The sequence below is a fragment of the Engystomops pustulosus genome, chromosome 2 (assembly GCF_040894005.1).
Source record: "Engystomops pustulosus chromosome 2, aEngPut4.maternal, whole genome shotgun sequence".
In the NCBI taxonomy this organism is placed as follows: domain Eukaryota; kingdom Metazoa; phylum Chordata; class Amphibia; order Anura; family Leptodactylidae; genus Engystomops; species Engystomops pustulosus.
In genome coordinates, this window is record NC_092412.1 from 72,199,402 (window position 1) to 72,220,348 (window position 20,947).

Consider the following 20,947-nt stretch of genomic DNA (forward strand, 5'->3'; position numbering starts at 1 on the left):
GCTATTGAAACAAGAATCTAGTGTCATGTAGTGTTTCTTAATTTAGGATAGTCATGAGCAGTGTGAATGTGAGGTGACAAATTCATTTCACATAGCGAGTATGGAGAATGTGAGAAGGAAAAGGCATATTTTTGGCTGCGTGACTCATTTATTTACTGTGAAGCAGATTTTTCTTCAACCAATATTACTTCTTAGAACACATATTCATCTACTTTTTATGGTAAAAAGTCAGAAAAAAAAATGCTGAAGAAAGTTTTTCCTGTTTTGATGTCTTTCCTGGTATTATATAGTTATGACATAATAGTACAGAGAGGGCTCAACAGCTGTAAAAACAAAGGCTATAAGAAAATTCTGCTACTCCATTGTTTTGTACCTCATTCAGAATTTTTTTCTTTTCAAGCCCTTATACAGCTCTGTAAATTAAAAAATCCAAAAGTTATGGCCTTTGGAAGTTGAGTGAAAATCAATTTAGTATAAACAAAAAAAGACTTCTGTGCTAAAGGGTTAAAAAAAACAAACACCAAATTAATCATAGGCACAGCAAAGAACAAATGGGGTGTGCATGCATTTTGTACTTGGTGTCAGGTCTGTAGCTATGCTGTACCTTAGGGTTTCCTTATTGACACAAGTATGACTACTTCTCGTTCTTCATTGACACAGAGGGGCATATTTATCAGGGCCTCTGGAATAATCGCAAAGCCTAGCTTATTGCTAGCACTTGCGATTATTTGCCCCAATCCGCCACCTTAACGCACAGTGGAGCATGAAAGAGCGTGAAGTGGGCGCTCGGCCGGGCAGGAGTGAACCGGAGCGGGGCGTTACTGTCCCCGATCGGGCACACTCGCAATTGCCGGCAACTTTTCACATGCAGGGCCTGGCTTAGAAAAAAACGCTGCGCAGCTCCCTGCCCGATTCCGCCTCTTGATGTATCGTGCTGCAGAAAAGTAGCGGCAGGCCTATCACGAGCGCTATCATATAATAAATATCCCCCAGAGTTTCGAATGCAGTTTCATAATGTAATTACTTGACCAGCAGCATTTAAAAAAAATAGATATAAAGTTGTCATTTTTTAAAAATACTCTTTGGATATATGTCCAGATTAACACTGCTCTTTTCATTTCTTTAACCCCTTAAGGACGCAGAGTTTTTTTTGCTCATTTCTCGCTCTCCACCCTTTAATACATTTTCAAAAATTAAACGAATGTGTACGGAAAAAAAAAAGAAAAAAAAAATTTGCCATCTTCTGACGCTAGTAACTTTTTCATACTTTGGTGTACAGAGCTGTGTGATGGGTCGTTTTTTTGCGAAATGAGCCGACGTTTTCATTGCTACAATTTTGAGGACTGTGACATTTTGATCACTTTTTATTATATTTTTTATGTTATAAAAAAAGATGTAAAAGTAGCATTTTGGACATTTGGGCGCCATTTCCCGTTTTGGAGGTCACTGCTGGCAATAACCGTTTTTATATTTTGATAGATCGGGCATTTTGGGACCCGGCAATACCTATTGTATTTGTGATTTTTACTGTTTATTATGTTTTATATCAATTCTTTGGAAAGGGGGGGGGGGTGTGATTTGAATTTTTAATGTTTAATAAATTTCTTTACATAATTTTAAACTTTTTTTTTCTTTTCCTTTTCACTATTTCTTAGACTCTCTAGGGTACATTAACCCTAGATAGTCAGATCTGCAGAAACCATGCAGCCGAAGACCTGAGGCTGTCATGGCAACCGATCGCCGCCCCCCGATGACGTTCGGGGAAGCAACAATCTGAAGAAAGATGGCGGCTCCCATGCGCTGCCATGTTTTAAGTGCCGCTGCTGGCTTTGCCGTTGGCAGAGAAGAGGTTAACACCCGCGATCAGTACAAACATCGACCATGGTTGATACCGATGGGTCTTTGCTGCAAAGCCCATCTCTGTATGAAGAGGGCTCAGCCCGTGAGCCCTCTTCATACACCCTTCATAGCTCTGCGGTGGATATATTCGTCGCAGAGTGGGAAGGGGTTAAACTAAGAAATAAAATGTCCTTATAAGTTGAGCTTGTGTCATTGTGGTCTTTTTTTATTTTCACTCATTCCATTTCATTACATTGTCACTTCCGTAAATGATCCCCCTATTATGTTCCATACGTGACCGGGACTGTAGTTTCTTTATCTAACTAGATACCTTACACTTTCAAAGAGATCCAAATCTATCATTGATATAACACTCCATCTTAAGTTTTCCTTTCAGTTATGTATATCAAAAGTAATGCTTGGAGTTTTCCATTGTGCTTGATGTAAAGGGTCATTCATAGTGTAGCATCAGTCTATAAATAAATCAATGTACGTCAAGAAACTGAAGGAATGTAAGAAATGATATACATTGCGCTCTAAGTCTTCTTGGTTTGTACCATGCAAACATCCTTTTACACTTTGAAATCATATTCATTATTTCCACTTAAATGGATTTCTTTACTTGTTAACATTTTTTCTTGTTGTATTAATTTTTATGTCGACTATTTATCTGCAGTTGTGAATCTCTGTACATTATAATATTTATTTTCTGTTGTAGATATTCTTCCTCCAAATGCATCTTCATACTTAGAAGTTACAGATTTTAATTCCAAAAAAATTAAGTACATTCCTGTTCCAAGGTAAGACATTTTCTGTTGTATATTGATTGATATAACAGTAACATGTTTTCAACCACCCACATAGCGTATAATTAACACTTAGCACCATAATACGACAGGGCTGTGGTGGAGCTGGCACCAATGTATTATGCATCTGACACCTGGCTCACACTGAAGGAGTCAATGATAACTCAGATTCCATCATAGAAATCCCTCATGTGACTTTATCATTTTTGGTTTAAGGGTCTGAAGCCGTCTCTTTCCCTTGTGGCGCCATAGCTGGGTATCAGTGTGTTGTCATAGCCTCTGCTCCGTTATTTACCGATGGTCAGTGGGCCCAGCTATAAACAACATGTCGCCCACTTACCTGAGCAATGTTGTGCCATTTCAATGGTGAAATGGTAATATGCTATTGAACAACATGTTACCCTGCCATACCTTGCTATGTACAAGTGCTTCTATTCTTATGCCTTTAGGTGGCTCCTTTCATCCAAAATCAACTTTTATTCTAAATTCGCTAAGTCAATGTGGACTGAAGCTTAACCATTCCGTCAATCTCCCTCTTCTTGATGGCTGCTCTGTTGGTTAACAACGTCCCTCTGTGCCAGTGTCAATTTATCTGTCTCCCAAAGTCTTGAGCATGCACAATGCTCCTGTGCATTGGCCCCGCATGTCTCTGGCTAGCGGTTTCCAGCTTCACAGAAGCATCACGAACGCGATCCAGGAGAAGGATAGAGTGACATCGGCATGTTAGGAAGCATAGATATAAAGCATAGGAGAAAAAGCTCTAGTAAAGTACAGAATTAGGTAATGATTTTACTTTTTCTGTTCAATAAACTTTTATTGAAATTAATCAATGACAAAGTTGAAGTAATTACTGTGAACTCAAATACAAACTGAGTCGAATACAAATATCTTAAAGCATACAAGTAGAGATACAGCACATCCAAGAGCATCAGATCAGACTAGGAGAGTCTCGTAGTACAATAGTTAAACTTTTTGAGGCAAAGACAAAGTGAGAGGTTCATTTTAACATATTATATGACTGTATAAGGATAAAAAATATATCAAATTTCTTATCTGACCGGAGCTCTAAATGTTCTCTGAAATTCTACTTCCTTTTCGAGTGTTCACAATGATTGTCTCTAATCGTCCTTCATTACGCTCACAGCACAAATCCACAGACTTTCCAGATAAGAATGCCCCACTGTTCAGACCAACACGGTTTCGTTCCTCGTGTTGCCACCACCATTCCACACAGCGACCACTAGACTGCCATGTGAGGCTGGTGTCCTTTCTATTTTATATGCGCATTTTAACCAATGTTTGTGAGCAGATCTAATTTTTTTAAAATTATTCCTTGTAAGACATTCTACACGATTGGAGTGCGTGTTTCTTCTAGTGGTCCGCTGTGTGGAACGGTGGTGGCAACAGGAGGAACAAAACCGCATTGGTGTTGGTCTGAACAGTGGGCTACTCTGGAGAATCTGTGGATTTATGCTGTGAGCGTAATGGAGGACTTTGTGAACACTCGAAAAGGAAGTAGAATTTCAGAAAACATTTGGAGCTCCGGTCAGATAAGAAATTTAATATATTTTTATCCTTATACATTTTAAACATTGGGAATTCTGGATGAATGTTGGACCGTTGTTATCTCTAGGAGATTATAAGGTGAAGAGTGCAGCAAGGCACCAAAAAAATATTATATGAATCTTGGCTGTGGAAAAGCTCCTACTGTAAAATTCCATTCTTTTGAGGAATAGTTGTTAAAGAGGTAAAGTGATACTCTATCACATGGTTAAGCCATAATTTTATCAGTGGTAGTGTCTGACTTACTCACAATATAGTTTTGTATTCCCTTCTAAGTTTTAATTTAACAAGTCATTTATCGTAATATTTCACGCTTAGCCACTTTCCTTTGTCTCCCAGAGCTTGCCGGATGTTAGGAAGCGTCTATTATGATTTCCTTTTTGTTTTAGACCTATTCTGTAGATAATATTATTTATGGGAACAATTTGTAGAACAACACTTCAGCCCATTACATGTGAAATGTGAATTGACCTCCTTTGAAAAGTGATCTGTAATGTGTCACTTTCAGATTGTGTGACTGATCAGTCCTTGCTGTGTAGCACAAATCCACAGGTTTTGATCTGTTTTGTCGCCCACATACTAATGATCTCTGCCTTAGATTATTACCTGGGTGATGAATGCTTCACTATCACTGTGACACCAAATTGCCTTTTCCTGGAGTGACCCAAATCTTTGTCTGAACATCATCTTCCCCTGAGTAAGACAAGTACACTTGACAGTCTCTTATAAATGTGCTCCCTCTAGTTCACACCCTGAAGCCATTGGGTTCTTGTCAAGCTTCATCTCTTGCCAGTAGACATGTCATTATGATCAAGAGGAATTGTGTGCGCTTGTTCTTATCTCCTGCATCATCACTAATAGCAAATGCATTAGGTCTCATTAAACTAATGAATACAACTGGCTTATTTACTTGTAGTTTACAGGTCCAGTCTGGTATATACAAACATAATGGTGTATGATATCATTTCTTCAAATCATCTGCGCTATATTTAACCTAGTTGTGGTTAAAAGACAAATGTCAGAACCATAGGTAAAATACTATGTTACAAAACTGTTTAAGGTTTCTTATGTAAGTATGCCTATAGAATATCAGCATATGTACAAGAGTTCTAGTCGGTAATGCTGTGAAGTGAGATTTAAAGCAGCATTGTGATAAAACATGTGATGTAGTTTGATATGCAGGGCTGCAGGAATGGTCTAGAATTGTTGTTATTGTGTGTATAAAGAAATATATGTGAGATGGATGAGGGCGAGTCAATATTTATCTGCAGTGGATTTGGAATTGCATTTGTGTCTTTGTTGGCAGCTCTGTGGTCTTCTTCTGCATCCTAAGGGTGGTTTACATATTATCTCTGTTGCAGAGATTAAAAATGAATATTTCATAGCTTTTTAGACTTCCAAACCAACATAAAAGTCTGGTATGTTTTTTTCTACAAAACCCAACCATAGTTTTGCATTCAACTTCCCAGATCAATATTTTCCAGAAAATCAGTTTTTTAAAAGTATGTTAGTCTGAAGTGCTTCACGGGGAGGGGATTTGGGATGGGGGGGAGGGGCCTCCAGGATCTGTCTTTAGCTTTTTATGGCCCTAATTTCCCTTCAGATCCTTATCATTCATCTATGTCACTATCCTCTCACTAGATTTCGCACATGTGTGGTAGATATTGCTGTTCAATGGCTCCCTCAGTCCACAGGTGCAATGGAGCCATCAGACAGCAGGATCTACTGCATATGTGCAAGAGAACCATGACATGCAGTAATGAAGGACGGGGTGCAGAGAGAAAGCACTGGAGCCAAAGCATAGAGGAGGATATGACCGCAAAATTCATGCCTGGGTTAAGGAAAGAGCTGCATGATTGTTTTGGGGGGACTAAAAAGTCAAAAAATTCCACTCTACACTGCCATGAAATTAACCATGGTAAATCCACTTTCCATTTGCACCAAAGAGGAGCGTTGTTCAGTGATCCATTTTTTGAGTAGTTTGAAGTGTTTCCGGAGCACAAATATGTGGAATATACACAACCTGAAGAGTTAGATAAAGCCAAAAATCAACTATTGATACAGAAAGATTATTGGAAAGTTCTACACATTTTACTGACAATAACTTTTTTTCTGAAATTTGTCAAAACCCTTCAGTATATATTTCAGGCCACCAGTACACATAAAACATAAAACAAAAATGGTGTTGAAGTAACATGTTTTAATAAGCATATGCTCTCCAATTAGAACCTCCATTACTATCCACAGTTACTATGGCCAAGAATCTGTTTTCACTAGAGTGACTGAAGAACCAAATAGCTCTGGCAACAGCATGGACAGAAATATGAAAATGGTGAAATTCATCATGCCTGATCCTTTTTTCCCCCAATGGCATATTATTTTTACTTGATAGTTGTGTTCTGCTCTTGCTTCAATCATTGGGCCTGGATACCATGTTCTATAGGTATAGAGAGTGTATCATTAAGAAGTGGTCATCACGTGACCATGTGACCCACAACATTTGACGTGTTTTGGATCACATTGTTATGTGCCAATAATTCTTACTGTTTTGTTTCGGAATTCACAAAAAAAGACTGCTCCATGTTCTCTATGGCAAGGACTTCTCTGTAACTTCTATTATGTGACTCCTTTTACGTGACTTTATTATACTGCAGCTGTTTCTTGTCATGATGTGTCTTACAGAGCCTCATCAGTATCTCCATATACATCATGGCTGTCTAAGATAACTGACAGCGACATTTTGCTCGCCACATTGGGAAACAGAGGAGTTGTCACTGTGGATATGGGAGGCAGTGTTAGGCTATGGGAGACTGGACTTGAAAGCATTCAACGCTCCTTGCTTGAGTGGAGAAATATGATTGGACAAGAAGATGGCCGACCAGTGCAGGTAAGATTTTGGTCTTTTCTTAAGCTGGTAGCTGCTGTGTACTATAACACATCCTTGTACAGTGCCTTTGAACTAGTAAACACTTTTCTTTGTAATTTACACTTGTTGTAATTTCTGTACTATACATAATTATCACAATTGTATTTGTGATTTACACATCTCATGCTTTGATTGATTTAATAGTGTATCCGACTTGCAAAAAAAAAAACAATGCTACACTTTGTGTAGGTACGCTATATATGGCCATTTGTAATTAGTTTTTTAATGGGGTTGTCCGACAATGACAGAAATGTAGCAGGTGGGCTGGGGAGGGCTTTTTTTTTTAAAAATCAGATGCATTTCAGACTGGCTACCTGCAGATGCCACTACTGAGATTTTATAGTTATACATTGAATTCTAAGGAATCTGACAGCAGCTTGACCATACAAAACTGCAGACATCATTAGTGGCAGCCCGGGGATCCGTGTGTGTTGTCAGTAATGTAAAATCAGGAATGTAAAAAAAGCTTTTATATTCCAGGATTGAGGCAGGACTTGGGACACTTTGGTGCACTATTGTGTTCAATGAACACAACACAGCCTCTCTCTCCAAGTAACATAGAGGCTTGCAGCAATTCATTGAAGAGATCTCCTAGAGCGCTCCTGATCCAGATATAATCCTGGAATGTAATGCATTTCTCACAGTCCTGATGTGACAACACAAACAGATCTTCTTACTATCACCTAATGCTGCATTCAGTTTTGTATGGTAAAGCTGCTGTCAGATTCCTTTGTACTCCACCAACATCCAGAAAACTTCCAGATCTCCAGGACTTTATGTAACCTGGTCAATTCCAATGATAGATTCCCTTTAAAACAATAAATAATCAATAAAACAAATGTTTATAATATCTTGAGAGATAATTATGGGTGTCATGTTCGGCCACACCATTGTATACATTGTTATATTTTTGCTTTACTAATACAATACGAAGTCTTTATCCCACTAAACTACAAGCCAACTCAGGTAGGTTATGACATTTCTTTTTTAGAATACCGTCACCTAATTACCTATTTGAATTCTCACACAAAGTCAGGCAAATATGACTCTTCTCACCTTATTTTCACATAAGAAGAGTCAAGTTTAGTTGTTACAGAGGCGGGTTTCAATTCAGAAGCCCTATCTTCTGTTCTATAGCACCTAGAAAAATGCTTTTAGAGATCGGGCTTATGGTTCTATGAGCTACAGAGCTGCACATACAGGATCTGGATCATTATCCGCAGCTCACATTTACAACTATGTCTTTAAAGGGGTATTGCGGGAATATGAACATCTGATACAAAAACCCATGCTGCTATAAATAAATGAATATAACAAAACTGAATGTCATTAGTCACAAAATGGAGGTTAAATAGTTTAATTTTATGATTTGCAAAATTTTATGGCCTCTCTAAAATAGGCGGAGTCATTACCAAGATCACCACTACTGGAAACTACAAGTCCCATGATCCTTTAGCTCTCAGTAACTCCTCCTCCCTTTTATGCTCTGCTTCAAGTGATGATCCAACAGACTTTCCTGCTCTGTTACCATAGTAATGATGTGTAACTGCCATCACTGTACATGGCATCACAGAGATGATGTCTCACCACAACACCGGTCATTCTGGATGCTCTGCAACCAACCAACTACAGCCAAACTTAGTGCTGATTACATGACCTGCCCAGGCAGGTGCAGGACATGTGATGTGGACATGTGACCATCAGCCATCTTCTGTCCTGTGTCTGCTCCGCGCGGAGGAAATCAACAGACTGATTAAAGGGCCAGTAGCATTTTAATTCTTCATTACGGTCTATGTCAGCAGCATTTTTCTGCTAAGTGGAGCAAAATTTCGACTAATGACATATTAGCTTATATTATAAGGACCCATTTATATATGAATTATGCTGATTCCTGTAATACCCTTTTAACTGGCTGTATCTTTGGTTCTGTAGCTTGTAGAACCATAAGCTTGATGTGATCTGAAAAATGAGATTCTTATCTTTATTATGACATGTTTCTAGGTACTATAGAACAGAAGATTGGCGCTTCTGAACTGACACCCCCATGCAACCACTAGACTCATTTCATGTGAAAATCAAATGAGCACAGCCATATTTACCTGACTTTTATAGGAAAATGGGTGGATAAATTCAGGGATTCTAGAAAGCACATTTTTTACCCTACCAGAGCTGTCTAGCAGTTTAGAGGGGTAAAACCTTGAGACAGGTTGTCTTCAAAGCTTTCATAAAGTGAATATCCAGATGACAAAACCCATTCACTACTAGAGTGATTATCAGTGATGGGTTTCCTAATGGGTTTTACCTTATTAATACACAGAGATACTACAGCAGATGTCCAATAGTATTGATTTTTTTTTTTGTACATGATTTGACCATTTATAACTAATATGTCAATTTCAGAATCGATTTGACACTAATACCATGTGTTAAAATCAGGAATAATGGCAATTTGTTTCTTCCACTGTACTGAGATAATTGGCATCTTTAATCTTCGTGTTCTTTGATTAAATGCAAGCCTGGATCTGCCTTATAGGCAAACTGGATTAATAGCAGGTCATGAAAGGGCAGCCTCTAAGTTGCATTGCAGTAATTCTATTTCTTTTTTTATCTTTTATATATTACTACTGTGTGCTCCCTAAAAGTTATTGAAGTAAAAGTTTTATGTGATGAAGCAGAAGAAGAACTGCTGTTTCACATACATCTCCAGGAGCAGCTACTGCAGTAACTTGTGCTGTGATCAGGAGTTATTGGGACATACACAGACTTACATTCTTACTAGTTTATTCCTGGTCCTACCTAGCTAAACAAAACAAATGTTATATGCTAGATGCTCTCCTTAACCTTTTCACAGATGCCATTCGTCTACATACAGCCAACTTGCACACAACCCATGCAGGTAGCATGTGTATAGACGCCACTGCAGGGACACAGGGCCAAACTGCTATATCTTCTTGACTGTGGCTCTAAATACCTCCCCTAATAGCACATCCAAATTGTGTTTCTAGGTGTCACAGAACTGGAGATAATTGTCATTCCTGACTGTAACTTCAAGGTCTTTTTCACCTAAGTGTATGTTCCCCAGGCGGTACGGTTCTGTAGCACATGTGTGTACTCACCCTACCGCATCTGAGTGCCATAGGTGTCTATGGGGATGTTTATGCCAGATATAAATCCCTACAGCGTCCATGTGAAAGGAGCCTAACTGTGGAGTTGTATATTATGTGGCACCTAGAAACACATAGTTTCTTCTCTTTAACATGACTCAGGAACTGTGTTTCTATGTGTCACGGCTCAGAAGATATACACAGTTGAAGTTTGATCCTTAGGTAACATTAAATAAACAATTAAAAAGAAGTTTAATTAATCAGATGATGTACTCAGATGTACTCACCTTTCGACGCCCCCGCAGGTCCTCTTCTGTCTTCGGCGATGCTCCTGCTCTGGGTTCCTGCATGGTTAAGTCACATGCACCATGATGCCAACCGCTTATTGACATCATAATGAGTGTGCTATCCGCACAAGCAAGTGGCTGGCATCATGGTGCGTGCAACGGAACTGCGCAGGAACGCGGAGCCGGAGCATCTCCGAAGACAAAAGAGGACCTGTGGGGGCTTCGAAAAGATGAGAACAGGGGGCTGCCAGGCTATATATTGAGGACAGGGGTTTGCCAGGTTATATACTGGGGCAGGGGGCTGCCAGGTTATATACTGGGAGAGGGGGCTGCCAGGTTATATAATGGGACAGGGGGCTGCCAGGTTATATGCTGGGGATAGGGGCTACTGGCTATATACTGGGGACAGGGGGCTGCCAGGCTATATACTGGGGACGGTGGTTTGTCAGACTATATACTGGGGACAGGGGCTGTTGGCTATATACTGGGGACAGGGGGCTGCCAGGCTATATACTGGGGACGGGGGGCTGCTAGGCTATATGCTGGGGACAGGGGTTTGTCAGACTATATACTGGGGACAGGGGCTACTGGCTATATACTGAGGGCAAGGGCTGGATGTCTTTATATCATGGGGGAAGGGGACTGACTAGCTATATACTGGCTGTGACCAATGCATTTCCTACTTATACTTTAGTCAATAGGCTGTTAAAATTAGGTACCTCGGCTTATACTTGCTCGGCTTATATATCTGCTAATCCTATAAACAAAAACATGTAAGTAGAAAAACTACACCTATCCTACATTAAAGGCTCACATGTCATGAAAAAATAATAAAAACTGTTATGACATGTAAAGCTGTTACAAAGATATTGTCATTTAAAGAGCAGAAACAAACTGCAACAATTAAACTGGACATTTAGGTGCCAATGACCCTTGGTCATTCAAGGTATAAATGTATTATCTGTGATTTGAAAAATCAGAACGTCTTAAAATGTGGGCAATCTCTATAATTGAATCACATAAGCATAAACTATTGTTGTTTAAACATGTTTAAAAGCTGGAATCAGCTTTTATATGATCAATACTCAGTGACATACATTGTACAGTAGCTGTGTTTGATTTTGTGGCGCAACCTCATTTACTTGACATGTTAATAATGACTTTCTGTTATTGATCACCTGTTCCTAGGGTATATATGTATATTTAAATAATATTATATTCTCCCTCGATTCTTCTGTAATACAAGGGACCAGTAATGTTATAACTAATAACTATATTGCCATCTAGTGGTCAGGTTGTGAATAGCGACTAACATGTGAAAGGCTACAAATATTTTGATCAATATTCTAATAAAATTACAGTATTGTTTTCTATGTTATTAGAAAATATTAAGTGATTGCAGTTGGCAGCTGGCTATTAGAAAAGCCATCTAGTAGCTGTACAAAGTTAACATATTCATGTAATAATACTTTTAATCCATCATATGCCAACACATTCCAAGATGATTTCACTGTAAACGTTCTGGGTGTATTTCATGAAATGAAAGTTTATATGTTTTAGTAAATAATTTAATTTTCTTTAAAATCAAATATTCTGGAGCATCTTTGTTGTATAAAGGCTTTAGTGGGCCACGGTTTATCTGTCACTGCCGGCCTATGATTGTGCTCTATATGCCCTTTATTATTGTTATGTGCTCTATAAAAAAAAAATATATACCTGAACAACCTGGGGTCTATTTCAGGGGGTGCAGAGGGTGTGGTCGCAATCGGGCCCATGAGATGTCACTTTAAACCATAGATTATAGTCAAGGGCCTGGCACAGACTTTGTACTGGGGCCCATCAGCTCCAAGTTATGGATACCCCTTTAAAGGACATCTACCAATAGTTTACTGATGGTAGCTGTGTCCTAATAAAAAGATCCTGAGGAACATAATTCCTTAGGTCTTCTTTTATTATAACTCTATATGCCGTGGAAATTGTCACCCAAGCATCTCAGGGAGCTTAGTATTTAAATTCATGCACCCCCATCCTGCAGAGATAGTGGTCCCACCCCCCACAGCACATAGGTGACAAGCGGGACTGCTAGCTTTACAGGGGGTGTGCATAAACTAAAATATGAGACTCCTTGAGGTGCTCGGCCTTAGCACCCCAGAGTAATTTGCATAACTTTTATAACTCTATATTTGCACCATCACAGTATATAGAGTTATAATAAAAGAAGTCCGAAAAGAACTTCTTATTAGGACACAGCTACCATCGGTAAACCGATGGTAGATGTCCTTTAACCTTTCAGTGCAGCACCAGGATCCCCAAACCTGTAAATGGTAACACTATACTGTCACCATAATATTGCATTGTATTTTGGGTGCGATCAAGTCATTGCACCTTGTAGTCTTCTCATTGGACAAAAAAAGTCTGTTTCAATATATATCTCATATATAAAGCTGTGTGTGTGTGTGTGTATGTATGTCCGTCCACTAAAGGAATCCGCACCGTCGCGTTTACAATCACCAAATTGTGCACAGTTGCTCTCTGTGACTCAGGGACCAGGTTTTGAACCCAAATTTTCACCCTGCGCTTACCAAAATCCACTTATTAACCACCAAATACAGGAGCCATTGTCTACTGTTGCTGCTATGGCAGTTGGAAGCTGGGCCATGATTGGTTGCTATTTTGCCACAGGTCATTAATATTGGCTCTGAACTTTGATTGGTTACTCTGGTCAAAGAGTATAAGACATTTATTTGTGAGATAAGATGAATAGAGACATAAAGACACACAGGGAGAGTTAGTGACAGACAGGGAGAGTGAGTGACAGAGAGTTAGACAGGGAGTGTGAGTGCCAGAGAGACAGACAGGGAGTGAGAGTGACAGACAGGGAGAGTGAATGACAGATAGACACAGGGTGTGGGAGTGACTAAGAGATACAGGGAGAGTGAATGACAGACAGACAGCCAGGGAGAGTGAGTGACAGAGAGACAGGCAGGGAATGTGAATGACAGAGAGACATACAGGGAGTGAGGATGACAGGCAGGGAGAGTGAGTTACAGAGACACAGGTAGAGTGAGTGACAGAGAGACACAGGGAGAGTGAGTGACAGAGATACACAGGGTGAGTAAATGACAGACAGACAGGGAGAGTGAATGACAGAGAGACAGACAGGGAGTGTAAGTGACAGAGACACAGACAGGGAGTGTGAGTGACAGACAGGGAGATTGAGTGACAGAAAGACACAGGGAGAGTGAATGACAGACATTCGGGGAGAGTGAATGACAGAGAGACAGACATGGAGTGTAGGTGACAGAGACACAGACAGGGAGAGTGAATGACAGAGAGACAGACAGGGAGTGTAAGTGACATAGAGACAGACAGGGAGTGTGAATGACAGAGAGACAGACAGGGACAGAGAGACAGACAGGGAGAGTGAATGGCAGAGAGATAGACAGGAAGTGTGATTGACAGAGAGATAGACAGGCAGTGTGAGTGAAAGAGAGACAGACAGGGAGTGTGAGTGACAGAGAGACACAGGGAGACTGAATAACAGACAGACAGGGAGAGTGAGTGACAGAGAGAAAGACAGGGAGTGTGAGTGACAGAGAGACAGACATGGAGTGTAGGTGACAGAGACACAGACAGGGAGTGTGAGTGACAGAGAGACAGACAGGGAGTGTGAGTGACAGTCAGGGAGATTGAGTGACTGAAAAACACAGGGAGAGTGAATGACAGACAGACAGACAGGGAGAGTGAAAGACAGAGAGACAGACAGGGAGTGTAAGTGACATAGAGACAGACAGGGAGTGTGAATGACAGAGAGACAGACAGGGACAGAGAGACAGACAGGGAGAGTGAATGGCAGAGAGATAGACAGGAAGTGTGATTGACAGAGAGATAGACAGGCAGTGTGAGTGACAGAGAGACAGACAAGGAGTGTGAGTGACAGGGAGAGTGAGTGACAGAGAGACAGACAGGGAGAGTGAGTGATAGAGAGGCACAGGGAGAGTGAATGACAGACAGACAAGGAAAGTGAGTGACAGAGAGACACAGGGAGAGTGAGTGACAGAGAGGCACAGGGAGAGTGAATGACAGACAGATAGGGAGAGTGAATGACAGAGAGACAGACAGGGAGTGTGAATGACTGAGAGGCACAGGGAGAGTGAATGACAGACAGATAGGGAGAGTGAATGACAGAGAGACAGACAGGGAGTGTGAATGACTGAGAGACAGACAGGGAGTGTGAGTGACAGAGAGAGTGACAGGGAGTGTGAGTGAAAGAGAGACAGACAGGGAGTGTGAGTGGCAGAGAGACACAGGGAGACTGAATAACAGACATACAGGGAGAGTGAGTGACAGAGAGACAGACAGGGAATGTCAATGACAGAGAGACAGACAGGGAATGTCAATGACAGAGAGACAGACAGGGAATGTGAGTGACAGAGAGACAGACAGGGAGTGTGAGTGACAGACAGGGAGATTGAGTGACAGAGAGAGTGAGTGACAGAGAGGCAGACAGGGAGAGTGAGTGACAGAGAGGCAGACAGGGAGAGTGAGTGACAGAGAGACAGACAGGGAGAGTGAGTGACAGAGAGACAGACAGACAGGGAGAGTGAGTGGCAGAGAGATAGACAGGAAGTGTGATTCATTGATTGATAGAGAGATAGACAGGCAGTGTGAGTGGCAGAGAGACAGACAAGGGGAATGAGAGACAGACATGGAGAGTGAGTGACAGAGACAGACAGGGATAGTGAGTGAGAGAGACAGATAGGGAGTGTAAGTGAGAGACAGGCAGGGGTAGTGAGTGAGTGACAGAGAGACAGGGATAGTAACCGAGAGAACAGGCAGGGATAGTGAGTGAGTGACGGATAGATGCATATATATAGATATATGTATACTTTGTTAACCAATTCTATTTTGTTATATCTACAGCTAGTATTTCTTAAAAAATAAATTAAAAATCTTACTACTTCCTTATTCCATTTAAAATCATTTCATTATGATAAAAAAAAACATATTTGGTATTGCAGCATTTGGAAAGGACCCAGTGTATAAAAATACAATCCATTTAAGCCACCTGATGAGCCCTAACAAATTGTGTAAAATTATGTATTTTTGTCACCACGTCATCAAAAAACGCTTCATAAAAGCGATCAAAACCTCCACATGAATGACACTAATGAAAATGACACAGTTACAATCGCACAAAAAAAAAAGTTAACAATTAAAAGGAAACCTACCACTGGGAATCTGCTTACACAAGTAGATTAAAGGGCAGATTTCCCAATGCAGCATGATGCAGATTTTATAGAGCTGACTATGGCCTCCTTTATGCCAAAAAACTTCCTTTAATAATATGCTAATTTGCTAATCGTATTGTCATGTCATAGTATGGCACATATAACCGTAAGTAAAAACCCATGCTCTTGAACATGTATCTCTCAAATACATTTGAAGTTTCTAGAAAACTCAGATCAATTCCTATTCCTGGCTGTATTTGCAGCCCAGGTCTTCCCATACAAGTCTATGGGAATGCGAGAAAAATACAGATGCCACATGGGTGTCATCCACATGCTGTTTATATTAAATTTCAAGGGGTACAAGTACAAGCTGGTGGTATCATTTCCCAGCAGCCAGGATGATTAATGGGCATATGGCACAGATTCAGGTGACACATTGATGACCCGCTGTCTCTAAAAAAGGGTAGGGCAATGGTCAGTGGGAAACCAAAACCAAAAACACATAAAATGGGTTAACCTCCACCTAGAGATGGACACAAGAGATCCCAGAATGTGATTCAAGGTGTACATGTAATGAGAAATGAAGGTAAACACCAGGCTTCTGTACCTTCCCACTTAAAAAATATACATATTTGTATGCTTACACAATACTCCATACACCTTATATGCATTACAGAAACAGCATATATACATGACATACCGTATATCTTATATACATATTATGCTGGACAATGTGCAGCATAATATTTATATAACGGTGCACATCCTCCATTCTTTAGTGTGTCAGGTTGGATGATAGGGCCCCCTGACACTGCGGGTCCTACAGCGGCTGCTATGGCTGCTACCACTGTAGTTACACCTCCGGTTAACACTTATTCTCCCATTCCCAAGTAGATTGAAACTTTTATCTTTCTCTTTGATTCCTGTTATCCAACACCCATCCAGAGATTGAGAAGGGGTGAGAGATCTAATGGATAGGCCACAACAAGTGAGGTTTTCCATTAGGCTCAGAGGAAACTAGTCCTGTAAGGAGCACAGGAACTGACCAAAAAGTACAGGCGCACCGGAGTATAAGGCGCACCATCAATAAATGCCTAGGTTCATATATAAGGCGCACCTGATTTTAAGGATGAATGACCAGCAGGTGGCAGACCTGTGCACAGTTCAAGGCAGCTGTTGTTTGTCAGTATGGTTCATATATAACAGTGGTGGCGAACCTATGGCACGGGTGCCAGAGGCGGCACTCTGAGCTCTTTCTGTGGGCACTAGGGCCATTGCTCAAGCACACCAGACAGGAGTCAAATAATTTTCCTGCAGTTCCATACAACTTAAAAGATGCTGCTTTCAGTGATATTTTAAAGTGATACATACATAGGACTGTAGGAAAAAGGGAACGTGTAGACAGGGCCAAATTATCTTTGGAGGACCTCCTTCTGGCCCCATGATTCTCTGTGTACAGAGGGACCCTGGAATCAAGCTACAATGATACAAATTTTCCATCTTTTTCTCTACTATGTTGGTGTCCTCAGGAGGCCAGTATGATTGAACGTTGTTGAAGAACAGGGAGCAATAAGTTACTGCTTTATTTTTGGTTGGCACCTCGCGAAAAATGAGGGGGCTTTGGGGTTGCAGTTTGGGCACTCGGTCCCTAAAAGGTTCACCATCACTGATATATAAGGTGCACTGGACTATAAGGCGCACCTTTGATTTCTGAGAAAATCAAAGGATTTTTTGTGTGCCTTATAGTCCGAAAAATACGGTACTTAAAGGGGTTATGCCACGAAACAATTGACTACAAAAAGCTGTCAAAGAGGTTAAAATATTTCAAAAATCTATTTGTAATGGTTACCTGGAAGTAAAGATACCTTTCTATTTGTTATTATGATGCTTGTTCAGCCTCTACTCTGTTCCACACAGAAGCAGATGTGGGAGGGGCCTAGCCAGGCACAGCACTGACAGCGGCAGTTATTGCACAACTCAGTGCTACAGAGCGCTCAGCCCTCAGAGTCTCCTTCCACCTGCTGTGCTCAAATAGTCCCTGCATTTACTGATCCAATAGAAGTCCAATTGAAATGTGTCATACGCCCCATGTTAAAAGTGCACCAAAAAAAGTTGGTGCAGTCTGTCAAAGCAGTGCAGGGGCACCAGATTCATGAAGAACGTGCACCAGAAATCCTGAATCTGGCGCCCCCTGCACACTACACAGGACACTGCACATAGTACACATGTACTATGTATTCTCACAGCATCATGGTCGGTCAGGTTGACATGCATTGCGGAAGTCTAGGTGGTTGCAGGGGAGGCAAACCCCACGTGTATCGTCACTCCAAAGTGCCACTTACCCCTGAGGAAGTCACTTTGAAGTGAGGATACGCATGGAGTTTGCTGTCCCTGCATTTTTCTAGACCTCCGACATATTTACACTTTACTGTCCGCCTGACCGACCATGGTGCTGTGAGAATACATTGTTTTGCTCTTCTTGTATCCATTGATTGTACAAAATTAGGTGCAATAGTTGTTTTTATAACTTTTACTAATAAACTTTTGTATTTTTGCATGTTGATTGAATCTCTTTCTGTGTATTTTGTACGGAATTGCAACCAAATCACTAGATAGATAGATATGTGATAGATAGATAGATAGATAGATATGTGATAGATAGATAGATGGATATGTGATAGATATGTGATAGATAGATAGAGAGATAGATAGATAGATATGTGATAGATAGATGGATAGGTGAGAGATATGTGATAGATAGAGAGATAGAGAGATAGATAGGAGATAGATAGATATGTGATAGATAGATAGATAGATAGATGGATATGTGATAGATAGATAGATGGATATGTGATAGATATGTGATAGATAGATAGATAGATAGGAGATGGATAGATATGTGATAGATAGATAGATAGATAGATAGATAGATGGATATGTGATAGATATGTGATAGATAGATAGAGAGATAGATAGGAGATAGATAGATATGTGATAGATAGATGGATAGGTGATAGATATGTGATAGATAGATAGAGAGATAGATAGGAGATAGATAGATATGTGATAGATAGATAGATAGATAGATAGATAGATAGATAGATAGATGGATATGTGATATATATGTGATAGATAGATAGATAGATAGATAGATAGATAGATAGGAGATAGATAGATATGAGATAGATAGATGGATATGTGAAAGATATGTGATAGATAGATATGTGATAGATAGATAGAGAGATATATAGGAGATAGATATGAGATAGATAGATAGAGAGATAGATAGGAGATAGATAGATATGTGATAGATAGATAGAGAGATAGATAGATAGATAGGAGATAGATAGTTATGTGATAGATAGATAGATGGATATGTGATAGATAGATAGATAGATAGATAGATATGTGATAGATAGATAGAGAGATAGATAGGAGATAGATAGATATGTGATAGAGAGATAGATAGGAGATAGATAGATAGATAGATAGATAGATAGATAGATGACAGCTTCTCACATGTTGCTGATGTTTAGCGACTTCCCTGCTAGTCAGGCACAGGGGCCCCTTTGCAGGAGAGCAGGGTAACATGGAGGGACAGTGAATGGTGGAGAGTACAGGAGGAGGACTGCATCAGGAGAGGTCAGAGCTCAGCCTGTTACTTGTGTTATCTCTGCAGCCTCCTGTGTGACCTGACTAATGGTGGAGGGAGGAAAGGGCTGATACATTGCTATGATCCATGTTAGGGGAGGACTCCTCTGAGCAGACATGTCTGGCTGCAGTTACCTTGTATCTGCTGCTGTAGGCTCCTGTGTAGCTGGTGAGCACAATCTCTGCCCCTCCTCCTCTCTCACCTCCTATTGGCTGCAGTGTGTCAGGTGATCTCTCAGTGTGCAGAGGAGCTGTGAGCCCCTGGAGTGATCTGTAGTGGAGAACAGCTGACTGACTCCCTGTGCGCAGACTCGGCCAGATCAGCTGTTGCTCAGGACGGGACACAGCTACCACCGGGGGGGCGCCAGCAACCAGAACAAAAGGAGTTATCTCAGTAAGCCTGCAGATTTTGTAATAAGTGTAAATGGTGAAAGTACTTTTAACAATGCATTGGACCCAATTACAGCAATGTGCAATGGTGACACAACCCCTTTAAGTATGGTCAATCCTAGGTAGCACTGAAAGTCTGGATCAACTTATAACTCAATGTTAGCGTTCTCAGAATACTAAATTTGGAATGCAGTAATGATACTAAGAATTGAAGCAGTTACTGCACAACAGTTATAAGAAACGATCCTGAATATGTCAGGATGGATGAGAGGTCTTCTTTAGAGGCATCATTTATTTCAGGAAACTGGATGACAGGTTTATTAGGTTACAATGAGTTAATTGAGAACCCCATCAATATAGTCAGCTGCTAATAGGATCTCTAACATGTCAGTGATTTACAAGGACAACCCACATTTAAATGGGCACCATATAAGCTTAATTTATACTTTCCATTGGGTCCACTAGTCAAATGATTAATGATGTGATTGCTGGGAGGTTGCTGCTGGGTCTACGTAGACCAGATAGTGCCAGTGGTGACCAATATTATATGAAATACAGACTATCCTCATAAATATTTTATTGTTTAAAACTTAAAAATGTTTTCAATAAAAAATACAGTGTACAAATACAAGTACACATTTTTCTCTTGTACTACAGAATACTATTATCGTGCCTACATTGAAGTATAGTAACAAAGATGAGTTTAATACTAATTATGGAGTTAACTCAGAAGAAAACATTCCATACAGTCATTCAGTAAAAGAAATGGTAAATTTTGTATTTTTCTTTTACCCTTTACAGGTGATAGTTACCATTTAACACCAAGTTGCCTTTTAACACTTTTATGATATAAAAGAAGATAGGTGACTCATTGTCACTTGTGCCATGTGTACACATTTGAACATATAATTTGTTACTGAACTTAATAAGATTCTAACAGGAATAGAAATTTGATATGATCCTTCATGCGATATTTACCAGTCAAGTGAGTGTAATACACATGCATTATTTGTCATTGAGGCCGGGGTCGCAATATTCATACCGTACCACATGGTGGCACCATTGTGCTGCATCTAACTGTACTAAAGATACATTAGACATTTGGAAACACAGAAGGAAAGGATAAAAGGGCAGTATGAATGAATGCAGA

The 20,947-nt window shown here is 40.2% G+C and overlaps 1 protein-coding gene across 1 annotated transcript in view; it reads left to right on the top strand.

The window, feature by feature from the left end:
* Window positions 1-20,947, top strand: part of VWA8 (von Willebrand factor A domain containing 8) — a 209,711-nt gene that overhangs the window by 139,720 nt on the left and 49,044 nt on the right. Inside the window, exons 37-38 of the mRNA XM_072135279.1 lie at window positions 2,558-2,639; window positions 6,891-7,095. Of these exons, the coding sequence (XP_071991380.1) occupies window positions 2,558-2,639; window positions 6,891-7,095 (287 nt within the window). The remainder of the gene's footprint in view (window positions 1-2,557; window positions 2,640-6,890; window positions 7,096-20,947) is intronic.